General features: G+C 35.1%; 1 protein-coding gene across 7 annotated transcripts in view; it reads left to right on the top strand.

The window, feature by feature from the left end:
- N4BP2 (NEDD4 binding protein 2) overlaps positions 1 to 26,226 on the top strand; it is an 80,814-nt gene that overhangs the window by 27,261 nt on the left and 27,327 nt on the right. For 4 of the 7 annotated variants that reach the window (XM_032852931.1, XM_032852921.1, XM_032852967.1 and 1 more), the window contains 7 exons: positions 1,051 to 1,389; positions 4,872 to 6,018; positions 6,601 to 6,725; positions 12,668 to 12,756; positions 17,228 to 17,304; positions 21,787 to 21,942; positions 23,695 to 26,081. In XM_032852931.1, coding sequence (XP_032708822.1) covers positions 1,164 to 1,389; positions 4,872 to 6,018; positions 6,601 to 6,725; positions 12,668 to 12,756; positions 17,228 to 17,304; positions 21,787 to 21,942; positions 23,695 to 26,081 — 4,207 coding nt within the window. In that variant the 5' untranslated portion in view covers positions 1,051 to 1,163. Of the gene's footprint in view, positions 1 to 1,050; positions 1,390 to 3,073; positions 3,167 to 4,871; positions 6,019 to 6,600; positions 6,726 to 12,667; positions 12,757 to 17,227; positions 17,305 to 21,786; positions 21,943 to 23,694; positions 26,082 to 26,226 lie in introns of those variants that run through there. The other 3 variants (XM_032852942.1, XM_032852952.1, XM_032852973.1) reach the window with 3 other exon arrangements.

The raw sequence follows: 26,226 nt of genomic DNA, 5'->3' as shown, positions 1-26,226 counted from the left end.
GAGAAAATTCGAATAAGGAAAGTCGGATAAGTGGTGTTGGGGATTGACTTCTTGAGTGGGTAATGTTTAAGTAATGATAGGAAGGGGTTGAGGAAAGAAACTTTTATAGATACCTGAGAGACAAGTAGTTTAGGTAGAGGGAGCCAAATATAAAAGTTCCCCGCAGGGAACATGGCTGGTGTGTTTGGAGAAGAACAAGGAGGCGAAGTGTGGCTGGAGCGACACTGAGCAAGGGAAAGAGGTTTAGGGATGACAGTACTGACGTAACACATGTCTGAGTTATGGGCTTTTACTTTTTATGGGTTTTAAGGGTTTGGGCTTTGACTCTGAGTGAAATGGGAAGTCAGTAGATAGTTAAGCAGATCTGTATGATCTGACTTATAGTTTAACTGAGTCACTACTGATTGCTCTGCTACATATAAATAGGAGAAGGGACAAGGAGATTGGTTTGAGACTTTTATAGTAATCTAGGCAATAGGCTGTGGTGGCAGTGAGATTGTGAGGAAAGGTCATATTCTGGATACATTTTGAGGGTTGTATTGACAAAGTTGGCTTACTGGTTGGATGTGGGATGGGAGGAGTTAGGAATTTTCTAAGATCTGATTTCTGATCTGAGCAGTTGGAAGAATAGAGTTGTATTAATTGAGACTGGAAAGACTGAGAAGAGTGGGTGTGAAGGAGGTGACCAAGAGCTCAGTTTTGGACATGTTAAGTTTATAATGCCTGTTAGACATCCAAATTTGGTGTTCAGTAGGCATTGTCATTGTGAATACTGTTTTATGTTTTTCAAAAATAAAATAATGACATTAAAACAGTGTATACACTGTTGTGAAAATTGATTACAGTTGTTAATATCTTGAGTTTTAACATGTTCAATCCTGGCAAAACTTGAGTATTTTAGAGAGAGAGAGAAAAGTTGTCTGACTGCTTTTTGGCTTTGCTACCAGAGTTGGTGGTACTTTCTTAGAGTTAAATAAAGATGTCATTCCGATTTTAGAAATGGAAATGTAATTATATAGTCTGAGTGTTTTTGCTTGCTTTCTGTTTTAGGTCCTATTACTGCTGGATTTTGCAAGATATTTAACCATGTTTTCTTTGAGGTATGACTTAAATATCAAACATCTTAAATAAGAAAAGGGAAACATTTTAGTTTGGAAGTCAGAATGCCAAGGAGAAGGAAAAATCTTGGGGGAAATCCTTTTCGGAAGACTGCAAACTCTAAGGAAGTTGTCGTATCCGGTGTTGCTAGTCATGAGGAGCCAACTACTATTCCTTCCATGTGTGAGACAAAAGTTGATCAGGAGGAACTCTTCACCAGTATCTCAGAGATGTTTTCTGATCTGGATCCCGATGTAGTGTATTTGATGCTTTCTGAATGTGATTTCAAAGGTGAGAAAAAGTTTAGTTTGAACCCTTTGCATCATATAAGAAGATTCCATGTACTGTGCCATGACTAGTAGTAATATAGAAAAATGATTGCCTTATTTCTGTTTTGTTAATTTATTGAGCATCTGCTATGGGCAAGGTACTAAGTTGGTATTGTGAGTAATATGAAGAAGAAAGCATAGTTTTTTCTGCTTTTGAGAAATATACAGTTCTAGATGTAAGATGTATATATAGATGTCATATTTTATCGTTTTTTTTTTTTTCTTTTGTAATCTTTCCTCTAGAACAGGTGGGTGCTATTAACATTTCGGACCGGATCATTCTTTGTTGTGAGTGGCTTTCCTGTAAATCATAGGATGTTTAGCAGTGTCCCTAGCCTATTCTCCGTAGATTCTAGTAGCGACCTTCAGCAGCCTGTTGTGACAATTAAAAATGCCTCCATCTATTGTCATATGTCTCTTGGGGACCAGAATCATCCCCAACTGAGAACCACTGTCTTAGGATGTAAGCTCCATAAAGACAGATTTTTATAAACTGTTTTTATGCTGTATCCCCAGCCCCTAATATAGCAAATGATTCAGATAGGACCTCAGTAAATATTTATTGAATGAAAAGATAATTGTAATTGTGGGAATAAGAGCTGATTAGGTGTTGATGCTAATAGGGTCGTGTTTCACAATATTGGCTTTGGAGTCAAGAAACCTGGGTTAGATTTCTAGTTCTGCCACTTTAGCTCTCTGGGTCTGTTTACTTATCTGCTAATGAGAAAAATAATAATATGTATCTCACATGACTTTTTTGGTGAGAATTGAGTTGTTTTTTTTTTTGGTAAAGTCTTTATCTTTAGTATTATTAATAACTTGTAATAAATTGTTTGGAAGTATTTTGGCAGATGGACAAGCAATCAAAGTTGACTAAATGAGTAAATTAAATATTAATGCTTAGTGTTGATATGATCAGTGTAAGATAAAATTATTCAAGATTGGGGAAGTTTTGCTAATGGATGAGAAACTTCCATTTTTACTTATTACATGGACTGTGATGTGAGCATATTTTAACTATCCTGTTATGATATGTATGCAGAAAACCAGTTTTCAGCAGTCCACATGATGCTAAGAAATGATAGTGTGCAGAATTTTATGTGTGACTTCAATATTTATTTCCTGATGTTGCAGTATTTTAAAATTTGTTTCACATACACTAACATAGAAATGAGGAATTACAAGAAAAATATATTACCCTTACATCCTAACAAAAAACATCTCTCTTTTCCAGGATCTTCTCTACACCTAGTCCATAAATACTGATATTTTGAGTATTTTGAAAAATAGTGTTGATGAAAATATGTATTTGCTTTTTAAACTTAACCTAAGCATTTTTTCCAGTGTTGCTGTGATCTTTATAACTATTTTTAATAGCTTTCTAATATTTCACTGAATTGTTGTGCTCTAATTTTTTTAGTTATATGTAAATTTTTCATGAATAATTAATAATTTTTTTGGTTGACCTTGTGGTTTTTCTATTATGTAGGTTTTCTTCGTAGAACTACTTCTATGTTTGCTTGCGTGTTTGCTTTCTTTCCCGCCCTCCATGTTTAGGGCTTCTAACCTTTGTACTATTGCTATCATATCCTAACTGATCTCTGCCAGGCCTGCCCCTCCAATTTCTCTTTGTTTTTCTTCTTAAGGGAACATTAATTGGGTGCTTACTAGGTGCCAGTCCTTGTGCACAGCACATTTTCACGGATTATCTCATTTAATCCTCACAACAACCCTATGAGGTAGGTACTTTTATTATCCCCATATTACAAATGAGAGAATCAAGGCTTAGGAAAGTTAGGTAACTTGTTCAGAGGGTCATAGGCAGCAAGCGGAGATTTAGGTGTTGGTTTTCTGACTCTAGACCAGAGCTGTTACCTCCTGTGCTCTGCTTCCTTTTCATATATATTTTCCATAAAACAAAAGAGGAAACACAAAAATAAGCAAAACTCCAAATTTCAAATGCTTAACAATTCTAATTCTGTATTTGTATTATAATAGAAAGAGCTCAGCATTGGAGTCAGACATACCAGTCCTGACTCTGTCACTTGATATCTGTGTGACTTGGGCCAACTTAATATACTTTTTGAACTTCATTTTCTTCATCTATTTGCTAGAAATACTATACCTCATAGTATTATTTGATGGTTCATTGAGGTGATAAATATACTATGAGAGACTGTGGACCCTGAGGAACTAACTGAGGGTTTTGGAAGGGAGGGGTATGAGAGGTTGGGTGAGCCTGGTGGTGGGTATTAAGGAGGGCACATATTGCATGGAGCACTGGGTGTGGTGCATAAACAATGAATTCTGGAACACTGAAAAGAAATTAAAAAAAAAAAAAAGCTCCTAGCTCAAATATGGTGACAGGTAGTTTTCGTAGAAAGTAAAATTGATATGTCCTACCATGACATGTAGCACTTTTTCCAATTCTACTTGATCTTTTCCAGTTTTGTCTCCTTTTATCTTCCGTACCTACTGTGTGCTCATACTCCAACCAACTTCTCTTAATACCTTAAACATGCTTTGTGTTTTCAAGACTGTCTTTACTTTTCCCTTTGTGTCTGACAAGTTTCTTTTTAATCTTCAAGTCCCAGTTCACTTATTACCTTACGTGAAATTTTTCTTTATTCTCCTATAAGGCTGCTATGGCATTTGTGTATTACTAAAAGTGTGTATTATTTAATCTATATTATATTATAATGTAATTGTTTTCTAACTTAATTATCTTTACCTCCATTAGGCTTTAAAAATCCCTTAAGTATAGTAAAAACTATGTCTTATTTACTTTGAGCGGGCACCTGCCCCGTCCTTCCAACGCCGGCCCGAGGCCGGACGGGGCGTGCAGGTCCCGGCACCCACTGTCTTATTTACTTTGAACAGAGTATGTCTGATATGCTGATGCCTGTTTTTTGTATTAAGTGAAATTCATAGCGTCAACCATATAAACAGGTTTATAGGAGAGTACTTAAAAATGCTTAATATTTAAAAGGATAGGCAAGTAAAATGCTTAATATTTAAAAGGATATTCAATATAAATAATGAATTAACTGGTTTTGGGTCTTTATAAATAACCATAATATTTGCAATTATAGATATTTTTAAATACAACTTACAGATAATTTTTAGATACAACTTACAGATATCTTTACATATAATTCATAGATATTTATGTTTATTCTCAGTTGTCAGAGATTATCTTCTTGATGGCAATTTATTGTCCTACTTTAATGCAATTTGTCTGATAGTAACAGCATTACATGACTTCATTCAAACCTTTCACTAATATAGACTGGTATATTTGTAAAATATTAGTTAAAAAATGACTTGAATATTTATAAATGTCTATATTCCATTTAGTGCAAAAGTATAAATTTACCCAGATTTTAATCAAATTATACTTCACTGTTTTCAATACACATGTATATTGCTCTTGTTGTTGTACAGTTGAAAATGCAATGGATTGTCTATTAGAATTATCTGCCACTGACGCCAAGGTAGAAGAATCATCTTCAAAAAGCTTTGTTGCTTCTGAGAACCAAGTAAGTGTTGTGGGACGTGAAATAATGGAAAAGTATCCTCCTGACGAAGAGAGTGAAGAATCAAAAATGGATTCATTTTTGGACATGCAGCTAACCGAAGACTTGGATTCTTTGATACAGAATGCTTTTGAGAAATTGAACTCTTCTCCTGATGACCAAGTATACTCATTTTTGCCTTTGCAAGATGTTAATAGTGTTAGTGACCCGAGTGCATTTATAAATTCCGATTCAAATAGTATGACTCCCATTCTTTCTGCACAAAGTGTGGATTTGAACAGTGAAAATTTAGAGAATTCTGCCTCTGCATTAAGTTCAAACACCTTAATTTCACATTCTGTTTCTAATGAGTCTAAAAGTTTTATAAAGGATGACACATTGGCATTGGAAGATTCTCTTCTCAGTAGTTCTTTAAATGTAGCAAATGACACTGTGGTGGGTGGTAGCAATCTCAGGCAAAGACAGAAAGAGCTTTTAGAATCTGAGTGTGTCGAGACTCCATTCTCTCCAGCCCCTGTAGATTTGGATGCCAACGAACCTCAGCCTCCTTTAAGCCTTCCCATGCAAAATCTGGGGCTTGATTTACTAAGTACAAGTGGGGATCAGAAATCTACTTCTGTCCCTGATGCATTTGTACCTTCTGAAGAATTTGGTTTCAAGCCACAGAAACATACTGAACTGCCGTCAAAGGGGAAGGATGTGAATTACTGCCCTATACTTACCCCTCTCCCTCTACTGCTGCCTCCTCCTCCCCCTCCACCAATGTGGAATCCAATGATTCCTGCTTTTGACCTCTTTCAAGGAAATCATGGCTTTGTAGCTCCTGTTGTAACCACCACTACACACTGGAGACCGGTCAACTACACGTTTCCCCCTCCAGTTATTTCTCATACTTCCCCAACAAAGGTATGGAGAAATCAAGAGGGAACAAGTGCTTATCAAGTGCAAGAAGCCCCAGTTTCTCAGATTGTAAGAAAGAAGACGTCGTCTTATGTTGGACTAGTTCTTGTTCTTCTCAGAGGGCTTCCAGGATCAGGAAAATCCTTTTTGGCAAGGTATGAGGTTTAATTGAGTTTTTAAAACAGTATAGTGCTTGAACGTGAACATTAACAGAATATGAATATGTGAAATGCTATTGCTTAATAGAGATGTTTAGTAACCACTAAAATTTTTTCTTTTTACTCATTTTTTTTCTTTGTAGCTAATAGCAGTACTCTTTTCTCCAGAAGTTTTTATTGAAGTCTTCTATCTTAGACTGTCATTTTGGGAGATAGAATAGAAGAAAAATTCAAAGATAATTCCAAGACTGTGAGCTTCTGAAATCAGTAGAAATAGCTTTATGTGAAAGAGAACTAATTTGAATGGGAAAAAAGAGAAGTTCAACTTTGCTTACGGAGTTACAAAGCCATAATTGATTTTCAATTCAAGGAATAAAATAGACTTGTTTTAGGTCAATGTTCTTGGGAGTCAAACTTCTGCTAAGAGGATTTCTGATATGAGTTGTCTGGATATTATTGTATTCTCACTTTTAAGTACCAATATTTGAATTCTTTATTTGGATTATGACCTTGCAAAAATTAGGAGAAGGAGAGTTTAGGACAAAAGTTAATGAAAATAATTCCATTTATCTTTCACAGGACTTTGCAAGAGGATAATCCAAGTGGAGTTATTCTGAGTACTGATGATTATTTTTACATAAATGGACAGTACCAGTTTGATATAAAGTACTTAGGAGAAGCACATGAATGGAACCAGAATCGTGGTAAGAATAGACATTAGATTTTGAGTAATAATAAAAGCAATATGAAATATTTGTCTTTTGAGAGGGAGACAGTTTTTAAGAAGGGTATAATTCCCTTTATTTATTTCTCCTTTTTAAGATTTTATTTACTTGATAGAGAGTACTCATGAGTGTGGGGTGAGAGGTAGAGGGAGAGGGAGAACCAGACACCTTGCTGAGCAGGGAGCCCCATGCTTGGCTTGATCCCAGGACCCCAGGATCATGACCAGATGAAGGCAGTTGCTTAACTGACTGAACCACCCAGGTGCCCCCCCAACTTTAATTACTGAAGTGAATTATTTACTTAACAATATATAATATATAAAATTGTAACAGTTGTTACATTACAGAGTAAGAGGTGAAAGAAGTTAGTCTTATGTTACAGAATTGTTAGGATTAAACAAGTTAAATTTTGTAAAATGCTTAGAACATCGCATGGCATGTTTAAGTTTTACTTAATCAGTGGGGATCTTGCCAAAAGTGTATCAGATTTTCTATATGGGTCTCAGAATAGCTCAAGATGTCTCCAGTTGTCTGGTATGCTTCAGTTTCTATTTCCTAAAATGGATTTTTTTTTTAAAGATTTTATTTATTTATTTAAGAGAGATCGAGCACAAGTGGGATAAGGGGCAGAGGGAGAAGCAGACTCCCTGCTGAGCAGGGAGCTTAATTCAGGGCTCAGTTCCAGGACTCCAGGATCATGACCCGAAGTAAAGGCAGAAGCTTAACCGAGTGAGCCACCCAGGTGCCCCCTAGAATGGAATTTGAATTGTTAACCCCTACTCTTCCCTAGATTGATTTTATTGTTATGGGGGGACAGTGTGAGAGTAAAAATGGGTCTCCTCAAACCGACCTTACTGCTTTTATTAGTGCAATGATCTGTTCACTGAAGATGGTTTTATCATGAAATATTTAGTTACAACTAGTTTGAATTTCATATGAGGAATTCTTTTTCTTTTCTTTGTTCTTTCCTATTTTCTGTTCTTTTCTCTTCTTTCTTAGTAGGTTCCATCGCCAATGTGGAGCTCAACATGGGGCTTGAACTCAGGACTCTGAGATCAAGACCTGAGCCAAGATCAAGAGTCAGCAGCTTTACTGACTGAGCCACCCAGGCATCCCATGAGGAATTTTTCATACACATAGACACTATGTTAGCCTTTATTTTATGATAGAGGCAACATGAAAGTGATTCTTGATTTTGCCATCTTCAGACATTATTAAATTTTTCTGTATTTTTTTCTTGAACTGACTATTAAAGTGAGAACTCAGGAATATGAAAATACAAACACATTGGGGCACCTGGGTGGCTCAGTGGGTTAGGCCTCTGCCTTCCGCATCAGGCTCTCTGCTGAGCGGGGAGCCTGCTACCCCCCTCTCTCTCTTCCTGCCTCTGCCTACTTGCGATCTCTGTCGAATAAATAAATAAAATCTTTAAAAAAATAAAAGAAAAGAAAATACACAACAAAAAATGAAAACAGTAGGATGTGGTGAAGAATAATCTTAGATTTGGCAGTTACTAGCTATGCTGTCTTGTATAAGTTATTTATACTCTCCAGAGCTCATTGTCTTCACCTGTAAAAGGGCTTAATATTACCCCCATGATTGTTAAGGTTGAAAAATAAGTGTTTAGCAGTGGTTCAACATGTCCTCACTACTGCAATAGCCATAACAATAATAATATTAAATTAATAGGCAGAACTCTTTTTAAATAGCTTTATTGAGAGAAGAATCACATGGTTTTAAGCATATTCAGAGCTCTGCAACGATCGCTTTTAAGAACATTTTGATCAATTTTAGAACATTTTTATCATCCAAAAAAGATCCTTTACCCATTAACAGTCACTCCTCATTTCTCCGCAACCTCTCCTTGCCCTAGGCAACCACTAAGTTACTTTCTGTCTCTATAGATTTGCCTGTTCTGGGCATTTCATATAAATGGAATCATATCATACGTGGTCTTTTGTGAATGGCTTTCTTTCACTTAGTGTAACATCTTCAAGGCTCATGTTGTAGCATGTATCAGTAATCCATTCCTTTTTTATGGCTGAATAATATTCCATTGTATGAATATGCCACATTTGATTTATTCTTTCATTGGTTGGTGGCATTTGGGGTGTTTCCACTTTTTGCCTATTATGAATAATGTTGGTATGAACGTACAAGTCTATGTCTAAACTTTTTTGGAACTACCAGCCTGTTTTTCTAAAGCAACTGCACTATTTTACATTCCTGCTAGGGGTTTATCAGGGTTCCATCTTCTCCACATGGTCACCAATACTTGTTTTTATCTGTATATTTGATTATACCTATCTTGGTGGTTGTGAAGTGGTATTTCACTGTGATTTTGATTGTATTTTTCTGGTGGGTGATGATGTTAAGCATTCTTTGGTGTGTCCTTTTGGCCATTACTTTATCTTCTTTGGAGAGTTATCTAAGTTTTTTTTTAAGATGTGATTTAAAAATTTTTTAATACATTAGTTATATTCAGGTACAGTCTTTCCCTTAAAAAATATTTAAATGAAAAAATAATATATTCTTGAAAAAATTGCACTTTTTCTAAAGTATCTTGTGTTCTTTTTTGAAAAAGTATTTTTTTTCCATCATGATGACTGTACTCTTTAATCCAATCACCTATTTTACCCATCCCTCCACCCATCTCCCCTCTCATAACCATTAGTTTGTTAAGAGTGAAGAGTCTGTTTCTTGGTTTCTCTCTCTCTCTCTCTTTTTTCCCTTTGCTTGCTTCTTAAATTCCACATATAAGTGAGATCATGTGTTATTTATCTTTCTCTATTGACTTATTTTGCTTAGCAATATACTCCCTAGCTCTATCCATGTTGTTGGAAATGGCAAGATTTCATTTTTTTATTGCTGAACTAATAGTCCACTGTGTGTGTGTGTGTACACCACTTCTTTATCCATTCATCTGTCAATGGACACTTGAACTGTTTCCATAGATTTGTTGTTGTAAATAATATTGCAATAAACATAGGGGTGCACGTATCCCTTTGAATTAATGTTTTTGTACTTTTTGGGTAAATACCCAGTAGTGTGATTCCTGAATCATAGAGTATTTCCATTTTTAGGTTTTTTTTTTGTTGTTGTTGTTGTTGTTTTTGTTTTTTTTGTGTGTGTATGTGGAATCTCCACACTGTTTTCCACAGTGGCTGCACCAGTTTGCATTCCCACCAACAGTGCACGAGGGTTTTTTTTTCTCCACATCCTCACCAACACTTGTTTCTTGTGTTTTCGATTTTAGCCATTCTGGCAGGTGTGAAGTGGTATGTCATGGTGGTTTTGATCTGTGTTTCCCTGATGATGAATGATGTTGAGCATCTTTTCATGTGTCTGTTGGCCCTCTGTATGTCTTCTTTGGAGAAATGTCTCTTTGTGTCTTCTGCCCATTTTTTAAATTGGATTATTTGTTTTTTGGATGTTGAATTGTATAAATTCTTCATATATTTTGGATACTAACCCTTTATTGGTGTGTCATTTGCAAATTAAGGTTGAGGTATCTTTCCTCTAGACCTACTTTGCAGATGATTTTTCTCATGAATGATATTGTACTTTGTTGAATGCTATTTCTGCATCTGTTGAAATGATCCTGTGGTTTTTATCCTTTCTCTTATTGATGTGATGTATCATGTTGATTGTTTTGTGAATATTGAACTATCCTAGCAACCCAGGAATAGATCCTGCTTGATTGTGGTGTATGATTTTCTTAATGTATTGTTGGATTTGATTTGCTAATATTTTGTTGAGGGTTTTTTCATGAGAGATATTGGCCTGTAGTTCTCTTTTTTTGTAGTGTTTATCTTGTTTTGGTATCAGTATAATGCTGGCCTCATAGAATGAATTCGGAAGTTTTCCTTCCTCTTCTGTTTTTTGTAATAGTTTGGTAGAATTCGCTTGTGAAACCATCTGTCCTGAACTTTTGTTTTTTGAGAGTTTTTTGGTTAGTGATTCAATTTCATGCTGGTAATTGGTGTGTTAAATATTTCTATTTCTTCCTGCTTTAATTTTGTTGGGTTATATGTTTCAGGAATTTATTCATTTCCTCTAAGTTGTGCAGTTTGTTGGCACAGAGGTTTTTATAATATTCTGTAAAAATTGTATTTCTGTGGTATTGTTTTTTCTCCTCTTTCTTTAGTAGTTTTGTTTATTTGGGTCCTCTCTTTTTTGATGAGTCTGGCTGGGGGTTTAGCAATTTTGTTGATTTTTTAGAAGAACTAGCTTCTGGTTTCATTGATTGGTTCTATTATTTTTTTAGTTTCTATATCATTTCTTTTCTTTTCTTTTTTTTTTTTTTAAGATTTTGTTTGTTTTTGTTTATTTGACAGACAGAGATCACAAGTAGGCAGAGAGGCAGGCAGGGCAGGAAGCAGGCTCCCCACTGAATAGAGAGCCCGACGCGGGGCTCGATCCCAGGACCCTGGGATCACGACCCGAGCTGAAGGCAGAGGCTTTACCCCACTGAGCCACCCAGGTGCCCTATATCATTTATTTCTGTTCTAATCTTTATTATTTCCTTCCTTTTCCTGGGTTTGAGTTTTGTTTTTCTTCTTTTTCTAGCTCCTTAATCATTCCTTATTTTTAAATTGGATTATTTGCCCATTTATTACTGAGTTATAAGAGAGTACATGGAATTTTTAAAACTTCCACATAATTTCCTTGTAAAGCTTATTTATTGTGTTTCATCGTTAATTTCCTGAATGGTTCAAGTCCTTGGGAAAAAATGTAGTTTTTTAAGAAAATATCTTGCAGGGACACCTGGGTGGCTCAGTGGGTTGGGGCCTCTGCCTTTGGCTTGGGTAGTGATTCCAGGGTCCTGGGATTGAGCCTGCTTCCCCCCCACCTCCGCCTGTCTCTCTGCCTGCTTGTAGTCTCTCTCTGTCAATTAAATAAATAAAAGCTTTAAAAAAAAAAAAGAAAATCTCTTGCATGACAGTATATAATAATGTTTATTTTAAATCATTACATCTTTTTCTGTGTGTTTAAAATTTGTGCTTGTTTTAAGACTATTTTGTAATTATTTTTGATTTGTGGAAAGGTTGCAAAGGCAATGTAGAGTTTCTGTATACCCCTCACTTATTTCCCTCTAATGTTAACATCTTATATAATCGTGGTATACATTTATCAAGACTAAGAGATTAGTGCTGGTATATTGCTATTAATTAAACTCTGACCTTATTTGGATTAGTTTTTCTTTAAATTTAATTTATTTAATTATTTTTATTATTTTTTTTTACAATTTTTGTTTTTAATTAGGCTCCATGCCCAATGTGGAGCTTGAACTCACAGCCCTGGGATCAAGAGTTGCATGCTCTACTGGCTGAGCCAGCCAGGCACCCTGATACTAGTTTTCTACTTAAGTTCTTTTCCCTTTTAATATCTAATCCAGGATACCATGTTGCTTTTAGCATGATATTGTTTTTAATGATAATTTTTTTCCCCATTTATGCCATTTATACATGTAACACACATAAAATTTAGACAGTTTTTATTTTATAATTTTCTCTGATTATAACTTTAGTATTTATTTATTATTTATTATCTAACATTTACCTGTACTTTAATTTTTCATACACTCAAAAGTGACATTCAGAAGTAGAGTTGTGGGGGGCCTGGGTGCCTCATTTGGTTAAGCAACCAGTTCTTGATTTTGGCTTGGGTTGTGGGATCAAGCCCTGTGTTGGTGTCCGAGTTGGGTGTGGAATCTACTTGGGATTCTTTCTGTCCCTCTCCTGCTTCCCTTCCCCCTCCTAAAAAAAAAAAAAAAAAAAAAGGTAGTGGAGTTGTGAGTAAAATTACCACATATCTATGATTTTCAAATTATGAAAACAAGATCAGATTTTTAAAATTTCCAGAGAATACTTAATACTGTTATAAAAAGTGATTTGTCATCTTCTGTTTGTGTTTTTCAGCGAAAGAAGCGTTTGAGAAGAAGGTGTCTCCTGTAATAATAGATAATACAAACCTACAGGCATGGGAAATGAAGCCATATGTTTCTTTGGTTTGTACCATAAATTATAATAAGTCTATGGTAGTAAGTTTGAAATTGTTGGGGGATGTTGATTACACGACCGAATCTTAAGCGAACAGTCTTTGGGACTGTCTGTAACTGAGCTTTCTCTGGTCTTAAGTGAAATGAGAAAAATAGGAATAGTTTTTGCATAAAGCTAAAATTAATCAGTTTTCAGATTCTGAGATTTAGTTTTTAAATCCTGTGATTATTTTCATTTTTGATGTCTTATGAAAAAATAGTGGTATTAAATTATCATTTTATGTTTGTGTGTATATAGATAATAAATTATAATTTTATGTTTATATGGGTATATGTGTCCGTGTGTTAATGTGTATACACACAAATATTTTTCCTTATTGCTATTACTTGGCAGAAACAAAATTGGTCGTCCTTTGTTAGTAACCAAATTTCTTTTGATTCTGCTTTTCTGATAAATTCAGACTTTTATAAATTCAGCTCTTTTCAGTTCTTCAAATTTGCCAGATTCTTTTTTTTTTTTTTTTGGCCCAGTTTTGATGTCACTTTTTTCAGGAATTTACTAAAAAGTGGAGTGGAGTACTCTTTCTGTTTTCATGGTACCCTGACTTAATTCTGTGATACCATTAAGCATGCTGCTTTTATCAGTAAGCCATGGGTTAGCTAGCTTTTGTCAATAAAGTGCTAGGTAGTAAATGTTTTAAGTTTTTGTGGGCCACCTACAGTTTTTGTTGTGGTTTGGTTTTTTTTTTTTTTTTTTTTTTTCCTTTTCTTCTTAAATGATCCTTTAAAGATAACAAAAAACTGTCCTTAGCTCTTAGGCTATACAAATACTGGCTGATGGCCTAAATTTGGCTCTAAGCCATCTATATATTCTTGAGGATAGGTCTATGTTATTCATCATTGAATCTTCAGGGCCTAGCACTATGCTTGGCATATGATAAATATATATTTGTTGGGTTAAAATGGTGAACGAATGAAGCTTTTGTGATTATGGGTATTGTTTATTCCCCCAATATTAGCACACGTGTGTCTGGCATGTTAAAGCTCAATTTATATTTCTTCAGTTAATGAATATTGTACTTCTTTAATGTCCTCAGCATATCCAGCCTGTACCTCCTTTGATGTGCTTTATGCATTTATACAATTTTGAGGGTGTGACTCTTCATTTTTCTGAAGAAAATTAATGCCCTTTGAGAACAAATGAGATTTTACTTCTATGAAGGAGCAGTAGAGGGAAGAAAGACTCAATATTAGTACATGGGCACCTGAAAGTCCGTTTGCTTTCTGGCCTCAGGAGTTCCCAGTTTCTAGCCTAACGTATTTATCATGGGGAATGCTTTTTCCCTTAACCTTACTTGCCTTCTCTGTGTGTTTTCCTTAGCTTCCTGCTGTCATATGGAAGTTCTTTAACACCCATTTTCCTAATGTAGAAAGTAAAAAGCCTCTGCATTACTGTGTTACTGATTTTCATTTAGCCTTCAGGCTTCCATAGTAGTATCTTTCTTTCCCTTTTTTTATTAGATAATAATTGAAATTATAAAGCTATTTTCCCAGTATTGATTCCTTGGCTCTTCCCAACTCTGCTTAGAAGTATAAAGGACTGGTGCTTATCATAGAATGCCAAATTCATTTTTTCTTCAAAAAGAAGTAGATATAGCAATTACTGTAGAGAAGAGGATCGCTTTTTGCTCCTTTTGGTAGCAAGATAATGAGAGCTGTGGGGGAGTACAATAGGTAGGAGATAACCGTCTATTACTAACATGACTCTCATTTACATAAGTAGTTTGGAAGTGAGTTGGGGATATAGCAAGCAGTCAGGTATGCTCAGTGGCATCTAGCAAAAGCTTATTACTTTAAAAAAAAAATATATATATAGTTTCCCTTGTGAGCTGTCATATAGCTTAACATAAATCAGAATCCTCCCAAGTAATAAAACGTTATTAAGATTTGTCTATTGAGATGGGAGTTGAAAAAGTCTTTAAATTCATAGTCTCTTTTTTTCCCCCTCTGTATGTGTATATTCATTTAAAATTAATTTGATCTAAGAGCTATAGGACATTCCTTGAGGTAATTAGAGACTGGGGCTGTTGCCAGCCCCTGAATAAAGTGTATACGGTTTGGTACTGAGATGAGGAGTTGGAAGTGAGAAGATGCATTATAGGGTGTTCTGTCACTTGTTACCTAGGTTGATTTGGGGGCTTTTCTGTCAGAATAATGGAAAATAGCAATGAGTACTTTGCATCTTGTCATAAAACTTGAGGGGATCAGTAGTGGGAGATGAGGTCAGAGATGTAATGGTAGTTGGGGAGATGGTAGGGCAGATTATATTAGGTCTCATAGATCACTGTGGAATTTTAGATTCTATCTTGAGTGACACAGAAGATATATTAATCTGCTCAGGCTGCCATAAGATACCACAGACTGGGTGCCTTAAACATCAAGTTTATTTTCTGACAGTTGTGGAGGCTTGGAGTCCCAGGTGAAGGTTTGGTAGGGTTGGTTTCTCGGTGAGAGTTGTTTTCCTGGTTTGCAGCCTTCTTGCTGTGTTCTCTGATGGTATATAATGAGTTCTCTGGTGTGTCTTCTTATTTGCGTACTAATTCTGTCACACTGGAGCCTTACCCTTATGTTCTCATTTTAACCTTAATTATCTCCATAAAGGCCTTATCTCCAAACACAGTCACATGGTGGGAGTGCGGTTTCAACATAATGGGGCTTGCAGGGACACAGACATTCAGTCCATAACAGGATTTTGAGCAGGGTAAGGACATGATAGACTATTAACAGGATTGCTATATCACAGTGTTGAGACTAGAGTTGGGGTAGAGGCAGGGTGGGGTGGCAAGGGTGGAAGCGGGAGATTAATTAGAGGACTACAATGATAATTAAAGTAAGAGATCATATGGCTTACACCAACATGGTGGCAGTGAAAGTGACAGTACTGATTAGATTCTGGGTATACTGTGAAAGTAGAGCCAACTGAACTTCATATTGGATTGAAAATGGATGTAAAAGAGAGAGAAGAGTTCAGTGTGACATCAAGGTTGGTGTTTGGCCTGTGTAATTAGAGGTTGTCATGAGGTGAGAATGATGGAGAAGGGTTCAGAAAAAATAGTTTTATGATAGGTGTGTGGTAATGGATTTTGAAAGTTTAGGTTTGAATACATTAAGTTTGTTGAATAGGTAATTGGATCTGTGAGTTTGGAGTTTAGGAGTGAAATCTGAGCCAGAGATAAGTGAGAGTCATTATCATATGGGTGATACTCAAAGCCAGGGAATGGAATAATATTACCAAAGCAGTGAGTGTAGATCAAGAGTAGAAGACCGAGGACTAAGTGAAGGACTAAGTGGGAAGAGGTCTGGGCAAAAAGGACTAGCAAAAAAGTGAGAACACCCTTCCAGAGGGGCAGGATGAAAGGGTCAGGAGAGGGGGTGACGAACTGTGACAAATGCTGCTGGAAGTCAAGAGAGGACTGAGAATTAACCGGAGCATTTCTCAGTGTGGAAGTAATCTGTGGTCTTGATGGACAGTTTCAGTGGGGGTAGCCAAGCCCAGTTGGAGTGGGTTTAAGAGACGTGGGGAGAGGAATTGGAGACAAAGTGTAATAATTATTTTGAGGCATTTTCCTGCAAAGAGGAGCAGGAAAATGGGGAGATTGCTGGCAGGGGACAGGGGATTAAGAGTAACATAGGAGAAATAACTGAATGTGATGAGACTGGTTCAAGGTGGTGAGGAAATTAACACTACCTCAGAGAGAGGGTTGAATTGCTAAACTCAAGTTATCCTTGAGGTGCAGAGGGGAGATGGATCTAGTGGACAAGTGTAGGGCATGGCTTTTAGATTATAGCCATGTTAGAGTTTTGAAAAATAGAATGAAGTATTACTTAAAATAGTTTTAAAATTATAAAAGTAATACATGTGTGATAAATATTGAAATTATAAAAACGAATGCCAAAATTCCTACTCCTTGAGGTAGATGCTTTTAGTAATATTTTTGAGAATCTTTGTAGAAGAAAGTGTATAAAAATGTGTGAATAATTCTTTTTTACCCAAGTGAAAATTCTGTATCTTACTTTCTTGCCAGTTTGTATTGGGACCTTTTCTCATTAACACATACAGCATTTTTAAAATTGCTCTATTTTCATTTTATGGTTGTATCTTCATCCAGTTGTGTATTAATAGTCACTATGTGGTCCTCTTTTTTTTTTACTACAAATAATGGTGAATTGGATAGCTTGTGTCTATGTGTGTGTTTGTGTGTGTATGTGTGTGTATTTGCACTTATATAATTTATTAGTATAACTTTCTAGAAATTAATTGCTGGGTCAAAGAGATTATACCTTTTGCCAGTTTAACAAACTCATCACAATTACATAACCTTTAGGTTCTTTCAGTTTTTACATGCTGTGAATTTGGAAACAATGCATTTAATTTCATGGAAGTAGTATTTTTAAATACATTTGTCTTTTTTGTATGTAGTCTCAAAAACATAAATATAAAGTCCTCTTCCGGGAACCGGATACATGGTGGAAGTTCAAACCAAAGGAACTTGCAAGGTAAAATTTAGAGACTGTTTAATGTGTTTTTTAATTTTATGGCTGTGCTAGAAAGTCCATCTAGACTTTTTTCTCCCTATAAATAATGAATGAAACAAAACAGATTTGATTGCAGGTTTAATAACAAATTTTGTATTTCCTGTAGACCTTTTTTCAGTTTATGAAGTTTGTATCTTTTTGTTCCTAAGATTGAATTAATTAACAAACATTCCAGTTGTCTTATATAGTCAGTGCTTTACCACTTATTAGTAGTATAATGTCAATATCTGAAATTAGATCCTGGGGTTTGGCGTACCTGAGCGACGTGGGCTGGGAGAAGCAAGTCTTTGTGCTGCCTCGTGACTTAAAATACTGAACGGAAGTGAGGAAAGCATAGGTGGAAAAGGTAGCACATGTCCAGCTATCCAGTTATTGCACTACCCTCCCGCCTCCTTGCCCTTCTCCCAAAGGTTTTACTTTTTTATTTAATTGTTTGACTTAAGTTAAAATGTTACTTAGGACATGGACACACACTGTATTTTGCTTTGTGCTCTGTATTCCTTGGAGAGAACCCTAACTTGATTTTGGTCAGGGTATTTTTTTCTTGGTCATTTTAACTAATTTCACTTCTAACTAAAGGACAACCTAGTTTTAGTATGTTCCTAATGTCGTGCAACCATCACCACTATCTAATTAGCACACATTTCCATCACCTCCAAAGAAACCCTGTACCTGCTGTTGGTCACTCCCAATTCTCCCTTTCCTTTGGCAACTGCTAATTTGCTTTTCTGTCTTTGAAATTGCCTATTCTAGACATTGCATATAAGTGGAATCATACAGTTTGTGGCCTTTTGTGTCTGCCATCTTTCACTTAGCATAATGTTTCAAGGTTCATCTGTATTATAGCATGTATCAGTACTTCATTCCTTTTTACATGTTTTTGGTACATTACTAGATTTGCTTTTCTAATATTTTGCTTAGGATTTTTGCATCTGTATGAAAGAGTAAGGTTGATCAATAATTTTTTTCTTCCTTGCCCTTTCTTACCTGGCTTTGGTATCATGGTTGATAAAATTAATTGGAAAGTATTTCTTCTTTTTCTCTTTTCTGAGTTTGTGTAAGTTTGGATGTTTGATAGAATTTACTTATGAAATTTCTGGACCTGCTGTTTTCTTTGTGAGAAGTTTCAGTCGGAATTTGTCCATTATACCAAAGTTTCCAAATTTATTAAGATTTTATTAAAACAATTATAATATTCTCCTACCATTTATATCTGTTTCATCCATACTTAAGTTCCTCTTTTCAATCTGGATATGTTTATATGTATCTTCCTTCTTTTTTTCTTGATTATTCTCACCAGATACAAGATTTTTTTATTAGCCTTTTCAAGTAAACATCTCTTTGCTTGTTTGATCTTTCTGTTATAAGTTTGTTTTATGTTCAGTTCATTTCTGCTTCTCTTTTATTCTACCTTCTTTGCTTTTTAAAAAATCTATTTTGCTTTGTTTATTCTATTATTTTTATAAGGATTCATCTGAAAGTTTAGGTTATTTTCTTATATGAGCATTTGAGGCTATAAATTTCCCTAGGAAATTAGATGCTCCTAGAATTTTAATATGTAATGTTAATATATAATACTTTCTTTTTATCGTTTATCCTCTAATTTGCATTATAATTAACTTCACTTCTTAACCCTTGGGTTATTTAAAATTATGTTTTAAAGTTTGTGAACAGATAGTTTTTATATTTCTTAAGAAATCCATTTTCAACTTAGTTGTAGTGGGTAAGATTGTGCCATTTGTGTGATACTAATTCCTTGATATTTTAAATGATGCATTTTATGGCCCACTTCGTTGTCTGTTTTTTTTTTTTTTTTAAAGATTTTATTTATTTATTTGACACAGAGAGAGAGAGATCACAAGTAGGCAGAGAGGCAGGCAGAGAGAGGGGGAAGCAGGCTCCCTGCTGAGCAGAGAGCCTGATGTGGGCCTCGATCCCAGGACCCTGAGATCATGACCTGAGCCAAAGGCAGAGGCTTAACCCACTGAGCCACCCAGGTGCCCCTCATTGTCTGTTTTTTTATTAATGTTTCATGTTTGCTTGATAAAAATGTATACTGGTTATAGTATATTATATTATTAAATCAATTCTGTTGCTCATATCTTCTTTAGCTTTACTTTTAAAAAAAAATTGCTTGATGGATTAATGTATAAGAGAGGAATGAGGAAATTGGTGTGAGAGGGATGTGTTGAAATCTCTCTTTATTGTATTGAGTATGTTCAAGTTTCTTCTTATAAATCTACCTATTTTCACTTTATGTATTCTGAGGATATTTTTTGATGTGCTTATAAGCTTAAAGTTTTTATATCTGTCTGATTGAACCTTTTATCCTTGTCAAGTGATTTTCTTTTACGCTTAATATTAATTTTTGTTATGAAGTCTAATTTGTCTAATATTAATAGAACTATACCAGCTTCCTTTTAGGATTTGAGTGTTATTTCAATTTTTCCATACTTTTGCTTTTGACTTTTCTGTGTCTTTACATTTAGGTGTATCTCTTATAACCATTACTGGGTTTTAAAAAATCTTCTCTGTCCATCTTTGGCTTTTCATTCTTAAGCTTAATTCTTTTATGGTTATTTTGGTTATTTATATAATTAGTCTTGTTTCTTACTATCTCACTCTGTGTACTTTCTCTTTATTTCACCTTTCCTGTGATTGTTTTTCTCCTATCACAGAAAATTATATATTTGATTTTTTCTCCCCTTTTATCATGCCTTATTTTGGATTTTTTTCACTGAATGCAGATTTTCATATTTTTTCCTTTTAATTTAGAAATTATATACAGTATTTTTATCCTTTTAGTCGTTATATTAAAACTTAGATCATGCAAACTTTAAAGTCAAGCCATTTTCTTAGCCTTCCTTCTCACAAATATAAGGACTTTCAAACATTTTAACTCTGATATTTACCTCCTTTCTGACTTACATACTATGATTGTCCAGAATGTATAGACAGTGTGTGTTTTCACTCATATAGTTATTGGTTTGTGCTTAATTTTTCTTTCATCGTAGATATTTCATCTGGGATTTCCTTCTGTCTGACATTCATCTTTTAGGATTTTCTTTACAGTATAGTTCTGCTTCATGTCAAACTCTTTTTTTTTTAATCTGAAAATTCTTTTATTGCCTTCATTCTTATAAGGTGTGTATATTCTAGATTGACAGTTTCTGTTACTGAAGATAACATTTCATTCTCTTTTGGCCTCTGTTATTCTTGTTAAGTTAGCTGTAATTCCAATACTTGGTTTAGATAACTCGTTTTTTTCCCTTTAATTTCTGCTTGCTTTTAATATCATCTCCTTATCTTTGGTGAATGACAATTTCAGTACCATATTTCTAGTGGATTTCTTAATATGTGTCTTGTTTGGGATTTGTTGGGCTTCTGAGATCAGGGGACATCAGTGATGTCTTTGATCAGTTCTGGAAAATCCTCAGCCATTTTTCTTTAAATTGCTTCTGTCCCATGTACTCTCTTTCTGGGACTTGGATTGGATGTATACTACCTTTTTATTCTGTCCTCTATGTCATAACTCTTAACTTCTCTTTCATATTTTCTATCTCTTTGCTTCTCTGTGATCTGAAACCAGACAAGATTGAGGTAGGTAAATATGAAAGCCAGATTTGCCCAGGTGGCAAATAACTAATATTAGCTCTGGGATAGACACTAAGCCTTGGGTCCAACCCAAGATAGGAATGTTGCAACTAAGATGTTTTCATTAAGACAGGATCCTTGAGGGACTAAAGCATATTCATCCGGCCTCCTGGCAGATGCAAATCCAGATATTGCATGAAGGAAAGCACCCCAGTTTAAGGCCTAAGGATTCTCATATATTAGGTTCAACTAAACATGAGCCCATAAAAACACACAAATAAGCTACCATGAATGAAAGCACAAATATGACAAATTTCATATTTGGTCATCCAGAGACTTGGTATACTAGGAATTTTTTTCTTTGCTTGGACTTAAAATGTATTAAAATATATGTGTGCTTTAATTGACTTGGGATCTAGTTTTATTGTAATAGGAGGGCCCTTTGGACATCTAACCTGCCATAGTGGCATAAGTAGAAGACGATAGTGGAATTTTTTTTACCTCCTAGTTAATAATTAGTCTTGAAGTGATGGTCATATTGTTATGAAATGTTTTTTTGCAGAGCTTGAGAATAACTTCTTTTAAAGTTATTAGGATCTGCTGGCTTTTTCCAAATCAATAAATGATGTTTAGAAAAGTTTGTGTGCAGTGATTTAAAAAATGGTCATTTCAGACATCCTGAATAAGATGAAATTAGAATTGAACAGTATATATTGTGTCATAATAAATCAGCTTATATATTTTTACATATTAGAAATAATACTGATTTTCTTGACATTTTATGTTCCAATTTTGAAAAAAACTAAATTATCAATATCCTTTCTACCTTTTCTCCCCTGGAATTTTTAGGCGTAATATTCATGGTATAAGCAAAGAAAAAATATCAAGAATGTTGGAACATTATCAGCGTTTTGTTTCAGTTCCAATAATCATGAGTTCTTCAGTTCCAGAGAAAATTGAACGTATTGAGTTGTGTGCCTATTCTTGTGAGGACAGAAGTACTAGGTAGGTTAAAGTCCCTCTATACACAAATTCAATTTGAAATGTAAAAAGAATAATGTTGGAGCTTGTGAAATCACTGCCAAACAACTTTAAAAATATAAGTAGACTTTTATTATTTGTAGGGTTTAGATATAGTCTTACCTGAAGCAAGATGTGTATGTTTAGCAAGTTGTGTATGGTCAGCAAAAGAAGTGAAGTTATATATGCAGTGACTGGGAGTTTTTCCATTGTCCTCAGGGTTTTGTGTTTATACTATGAATACTCCTACCTTCTTTATGTAACTGCCCACATATTCCAGTATGTATCTGCTATTGGCTGTCGTTATTTTGTATATAATTGCATCACTTCTTAATTTCTTTAGGTATTTGTAAAAATACTCTTTCAAGTTAGTATTATACAAATTAATTATTAATGGTATACTTTGTCTAAGTAATACAAGTCACAGCCTTTTGAAAGTTTGTAGTCCAGCATAGTACTGATTCTATTAAACATTTAAGGCATATCAACAGTTGAATAGATAGGTGAGTTAAAAAATAACCTTAAATATAGATAGCGCTCTAAATTGCCCACACTTTTTGATCATAAGGAATGGTGAGGCTCTATTAGAAAGGAGTTGGGAAGAGAAAATTCATAAATGTTCTTTTATTGAGGAGTTGTGTTGCGAAGTGGTTTAGGGCATGGGCCCCCTGAACTGTGTTTCCTGGTTTTAAATCCCAAGGTTCTGTAATCTTTGACAAATTATAGAATCTCTCTATTCTTCAGCTCTTCATTTCTAAAATGGCAATAATAACACTTTGCTCGAGCAAATCTCGTAAGGCTTATGAATACTTCAAGAAGACTTAGAATAGCATCTGGCATATAGAAGACTCAGTGTTGTATGTGATTTCATTTAGGAAGGCTTCATGGGAGAGTCGGGACTTTGAGAGCTCCGGAATAAAGGAAGAGGGGAAGATGAGTTGATATATTGACTAAGGAAAAAACACTGAAGTTGAAAGTGTAATAATTAGGCAAAAGCGCTCTAAGTCTGAAATTAACATTGAGGATGGTTTTAAAAAAAATTAACAGGTGACATTTCAAATGACAGCTCTCTTCCCTTTCTCTCATTTCTTTTAGTTGTGCAAATCCTGTTGACTCTTTGTGCCTTTGTAAATGAAGCTTAAGCATTACCCTCTAGCAAATGACAGGTGTTACAGAGGCAGACTTCTTTTCACATATATTATGCCAAAATAGTTCTGAAAAAAGCCAGGGAGGTGGTGTCCTCTTCTGGGAACAAATTTAGAATCGTAACTTTAAAATATTTTCATTTATTTATTTGACAGACAGAGATCACAAGTAGGTAGAGAGGAGGAAGCAGGCTCCCTGATACTGATCCCAGGACCCAGAGATCATGACCCGAGCCAAAGGCAGAGGCTTAACCCACTGAGCCACCCAGGTGTCCCTAGAATCATAACTTTAATATTTAATGCATCTGAACACCTTAACTGAAAATCTCATGTTTACTATTTAATTCAAAAAAGTTTGAGTGCTTCCTATATGCCAAGTATTGTGTTAGGTGTTAGGGTTACAATAAAGGGATGTATTCATAATGTACAGGGAAGGATCAAGATGAGCTTTTATAATTTTAATGTAGTTTATTTATAAAAGTTTTAGAATGAATGTTAAGTGCCTTTCAGTTGAATACTTCTTTGATTTAAATCATAATGTTAACAGCAACATTAAGATACTTCCTTATAATACTTAAAAAAAATCTTGCAGCCCAAAAGACAATGAAGGTATTACCTCTGAAAAAGAAGAAAATGTTTTATCCTCATCTTTGAAGCATCTAGAATTGACTGAAGAGAAGAAACTTGAAGTGACCAAAGAAACTATATTACCTGAGAATGTTACATCTCTTTCTAATGCAGATTTAAACAAAGGAAGAAAAGAAATAAATGCTATGAATCCTAACATTCAGAGTGCTTTCATTCAGGAAGTTTCCGACATGGATATTTCTGATTCTGAAAGCAAACAAGCAACAGAAAAAAGTAAAAAAGAAGAACAGATTGAACTGGCTTCTGAAAAAGAGTGCAGTAAAGTGGATGCAGTTGGTGTTGTAGAGAGAGTGTTGTCAAGTATTTGCTATGGTGAAAATAACCAAGAAGACTATGATCTTTCAAATACTACACCATTTCATAATGAAAGATCTTCACCTGGTGAAACATTGGAAGAAAGAGCCACAGTAAGGAAAAAAGCCTTTGGAAAACAAAAGAGCAAGTCAACTTTGGAAAAGTTCCCAAGACATGAATTGTCAAATTTTGTTGGTGACTGGCCAGTTGATAAGACTATTGGTCAGAGGACAAAAAGGAACCGAAAAACTGAAAAAGCTTCATCTGTACAGAGTGACAAAAAATATAATCGCCCCCAGTCACGCAGAGGATTGGAGAGTACTCTATCTGTGAATATGGATCATATCCAGCAACAAGAATCTCCACACGAAAGTACAGAGGATGACAGGAAGTCACAGTACGATGATGCTTCAGAATCTTTCAATAACTGTCAATATGATACATATAAAAATACTGAAAAACAGTCATTCACCATTGTGGGTGACTGGCCTTCATCTGATTCCTTAGCTCAGAGAGAGCACAGATCAAGAATGCCAAAGAATAGTTTAAAGGAACCCAACCTAGAATTTGGAACTAATGACGGTATGAATGAGACACCCTTCTGCACAGCCCATGAGACCTGTTGTTGGGGCACAAGCCCTGAAGAGCTAAAAACCCTGGGCAGTTCCACTCTAGGAAATTCTGAAATGCTGCCCAATGAAATGATCTGTGAGAGTAAGACTTGTCCAAGTAAAAACAGTCACAGACAGCATACATTGTCTCTTACTTTTACCAATAGTGGGCCAACTATTCCTGGAGTAGTAGGACCACAAACTTTAGCTGAATTTCCAGAAGGAAAACCTAAAAGAGTTCCTGGAATAGAAGAAGGCATGTGTACCCAGACTGAACCACGGGATTTTGCTCTCTTATGGAAAATAGAAAAGAATAAAATTAGTGTTTCAGATTCTGTGAGAGTGTTAACAGGACGATTAGATGGGTTTAAACCAAAAGCTTTCAATAGCAACACAAAATTAGATGTTCAAGAAACAATTCCATATAGGGTCATGTATGACAAAAGCACGTATGTCGAAGAAAGTGAACTTACCAGTGCTGATGAATCTGAAAATCTTAACATTCTTTGTAAACTCTTTGGATCCTTTTCATTAGAAGCCCTAAAAGACTTATATGAGAGGTGTAACAAAGATATTATTTGGGCCACAAGCCTTTTGTTGGATTCTGAAACTAAACTATGCGAAGATACTGAATTTGAAAATATCCAAAAATCATATGATGAAGCACAAATTGGGCCATTTTCTCTGGGATTAAATTTGAAGGAAATTATTAGCCAAAGAGGAACTTCAGAAGATTCTAATTCTTCTATGCCAGAATTTAGCCATGGCACTGCTGACAGTAACACTAACGTACAGTCCTCCTGTGATTCAGAAGAGGGAAATTCAGAGCAGGCAGAAATAAGAGCTATCACTACTGAAAAACCTGGATTAATAACAGGTTTATTTCCAAATGCCACTCTAGATGTTAAGAGTACTAATGAAGTACTTCCCAGTAGCCAGGCAGAACTTCCAGGTCTATATAACATGAAGCAGTCTTTCCCAGGTACTCTCAAAGCTACTGGTGCTCAAGATGTGAGTGAAATGGAGAAGCACCTAGAAGTCACAGAGACTGGAGACAGTATACATTCTTCTTTGAATTTGTCTGATATTTTAAACTCTGTACCGAGCACTTCAAATCTTGAATTAAATGAAGAAGTTGATTTTATTGACTCTCTTGAAATAAAGAAAAATGAAAACTTTCCAAAGGATTGTGTGAGATTTCCAAACACCGAAGAATTTATGAATGAAGATGAACAGGAAATGGAAAAAATTCTAATGGCTGAGAGTACTTTGTCAGCTGGAGTTAGTGAAGAAGATAAACCTGAGATGTTGAATCCCATGCCAGTGATGCCCAAATCTCTGACCATAGACTGTCTGGAATTGGCATTACCGCCCGAGTTGGCTTTTCAGCTCAATGAGTTATTTGGCCCTGTTGGTATTGATTCAGGTAAAGAAAAAAGCACATTACCTGTATGTGTGTCTTTGTGTGACTAGAATACAGATTCAGGGTTCTGTCTTAATTTTAAAATTGTATGTTAATTGAAATATAAAAGTAATTTGTGTTGCCTACCTTATTTTTGACACATCTGTTT

This window comes from Lontra canadensis, unplaced genomic scaffold (genome assembly GCF_010015895.1).
Source record: "Lontra canadensis isolate GAN:19392208 unplaced genomic scaffold, GSC_riverotter_1.0 scaffold1, whole genome shotgun sequence".
In the NCBI taxonomy this organism is placed as follows: Eukaryota; Metazoa; Chordata; class Mammalia; order Carnivora; family Mustelidae; genus Lontra; species Lontra canadensis.
Note: the sequence above shows the minus strand (reverse complement) of the source record. Positions and strands in the feature narration are given on the sequence as shown.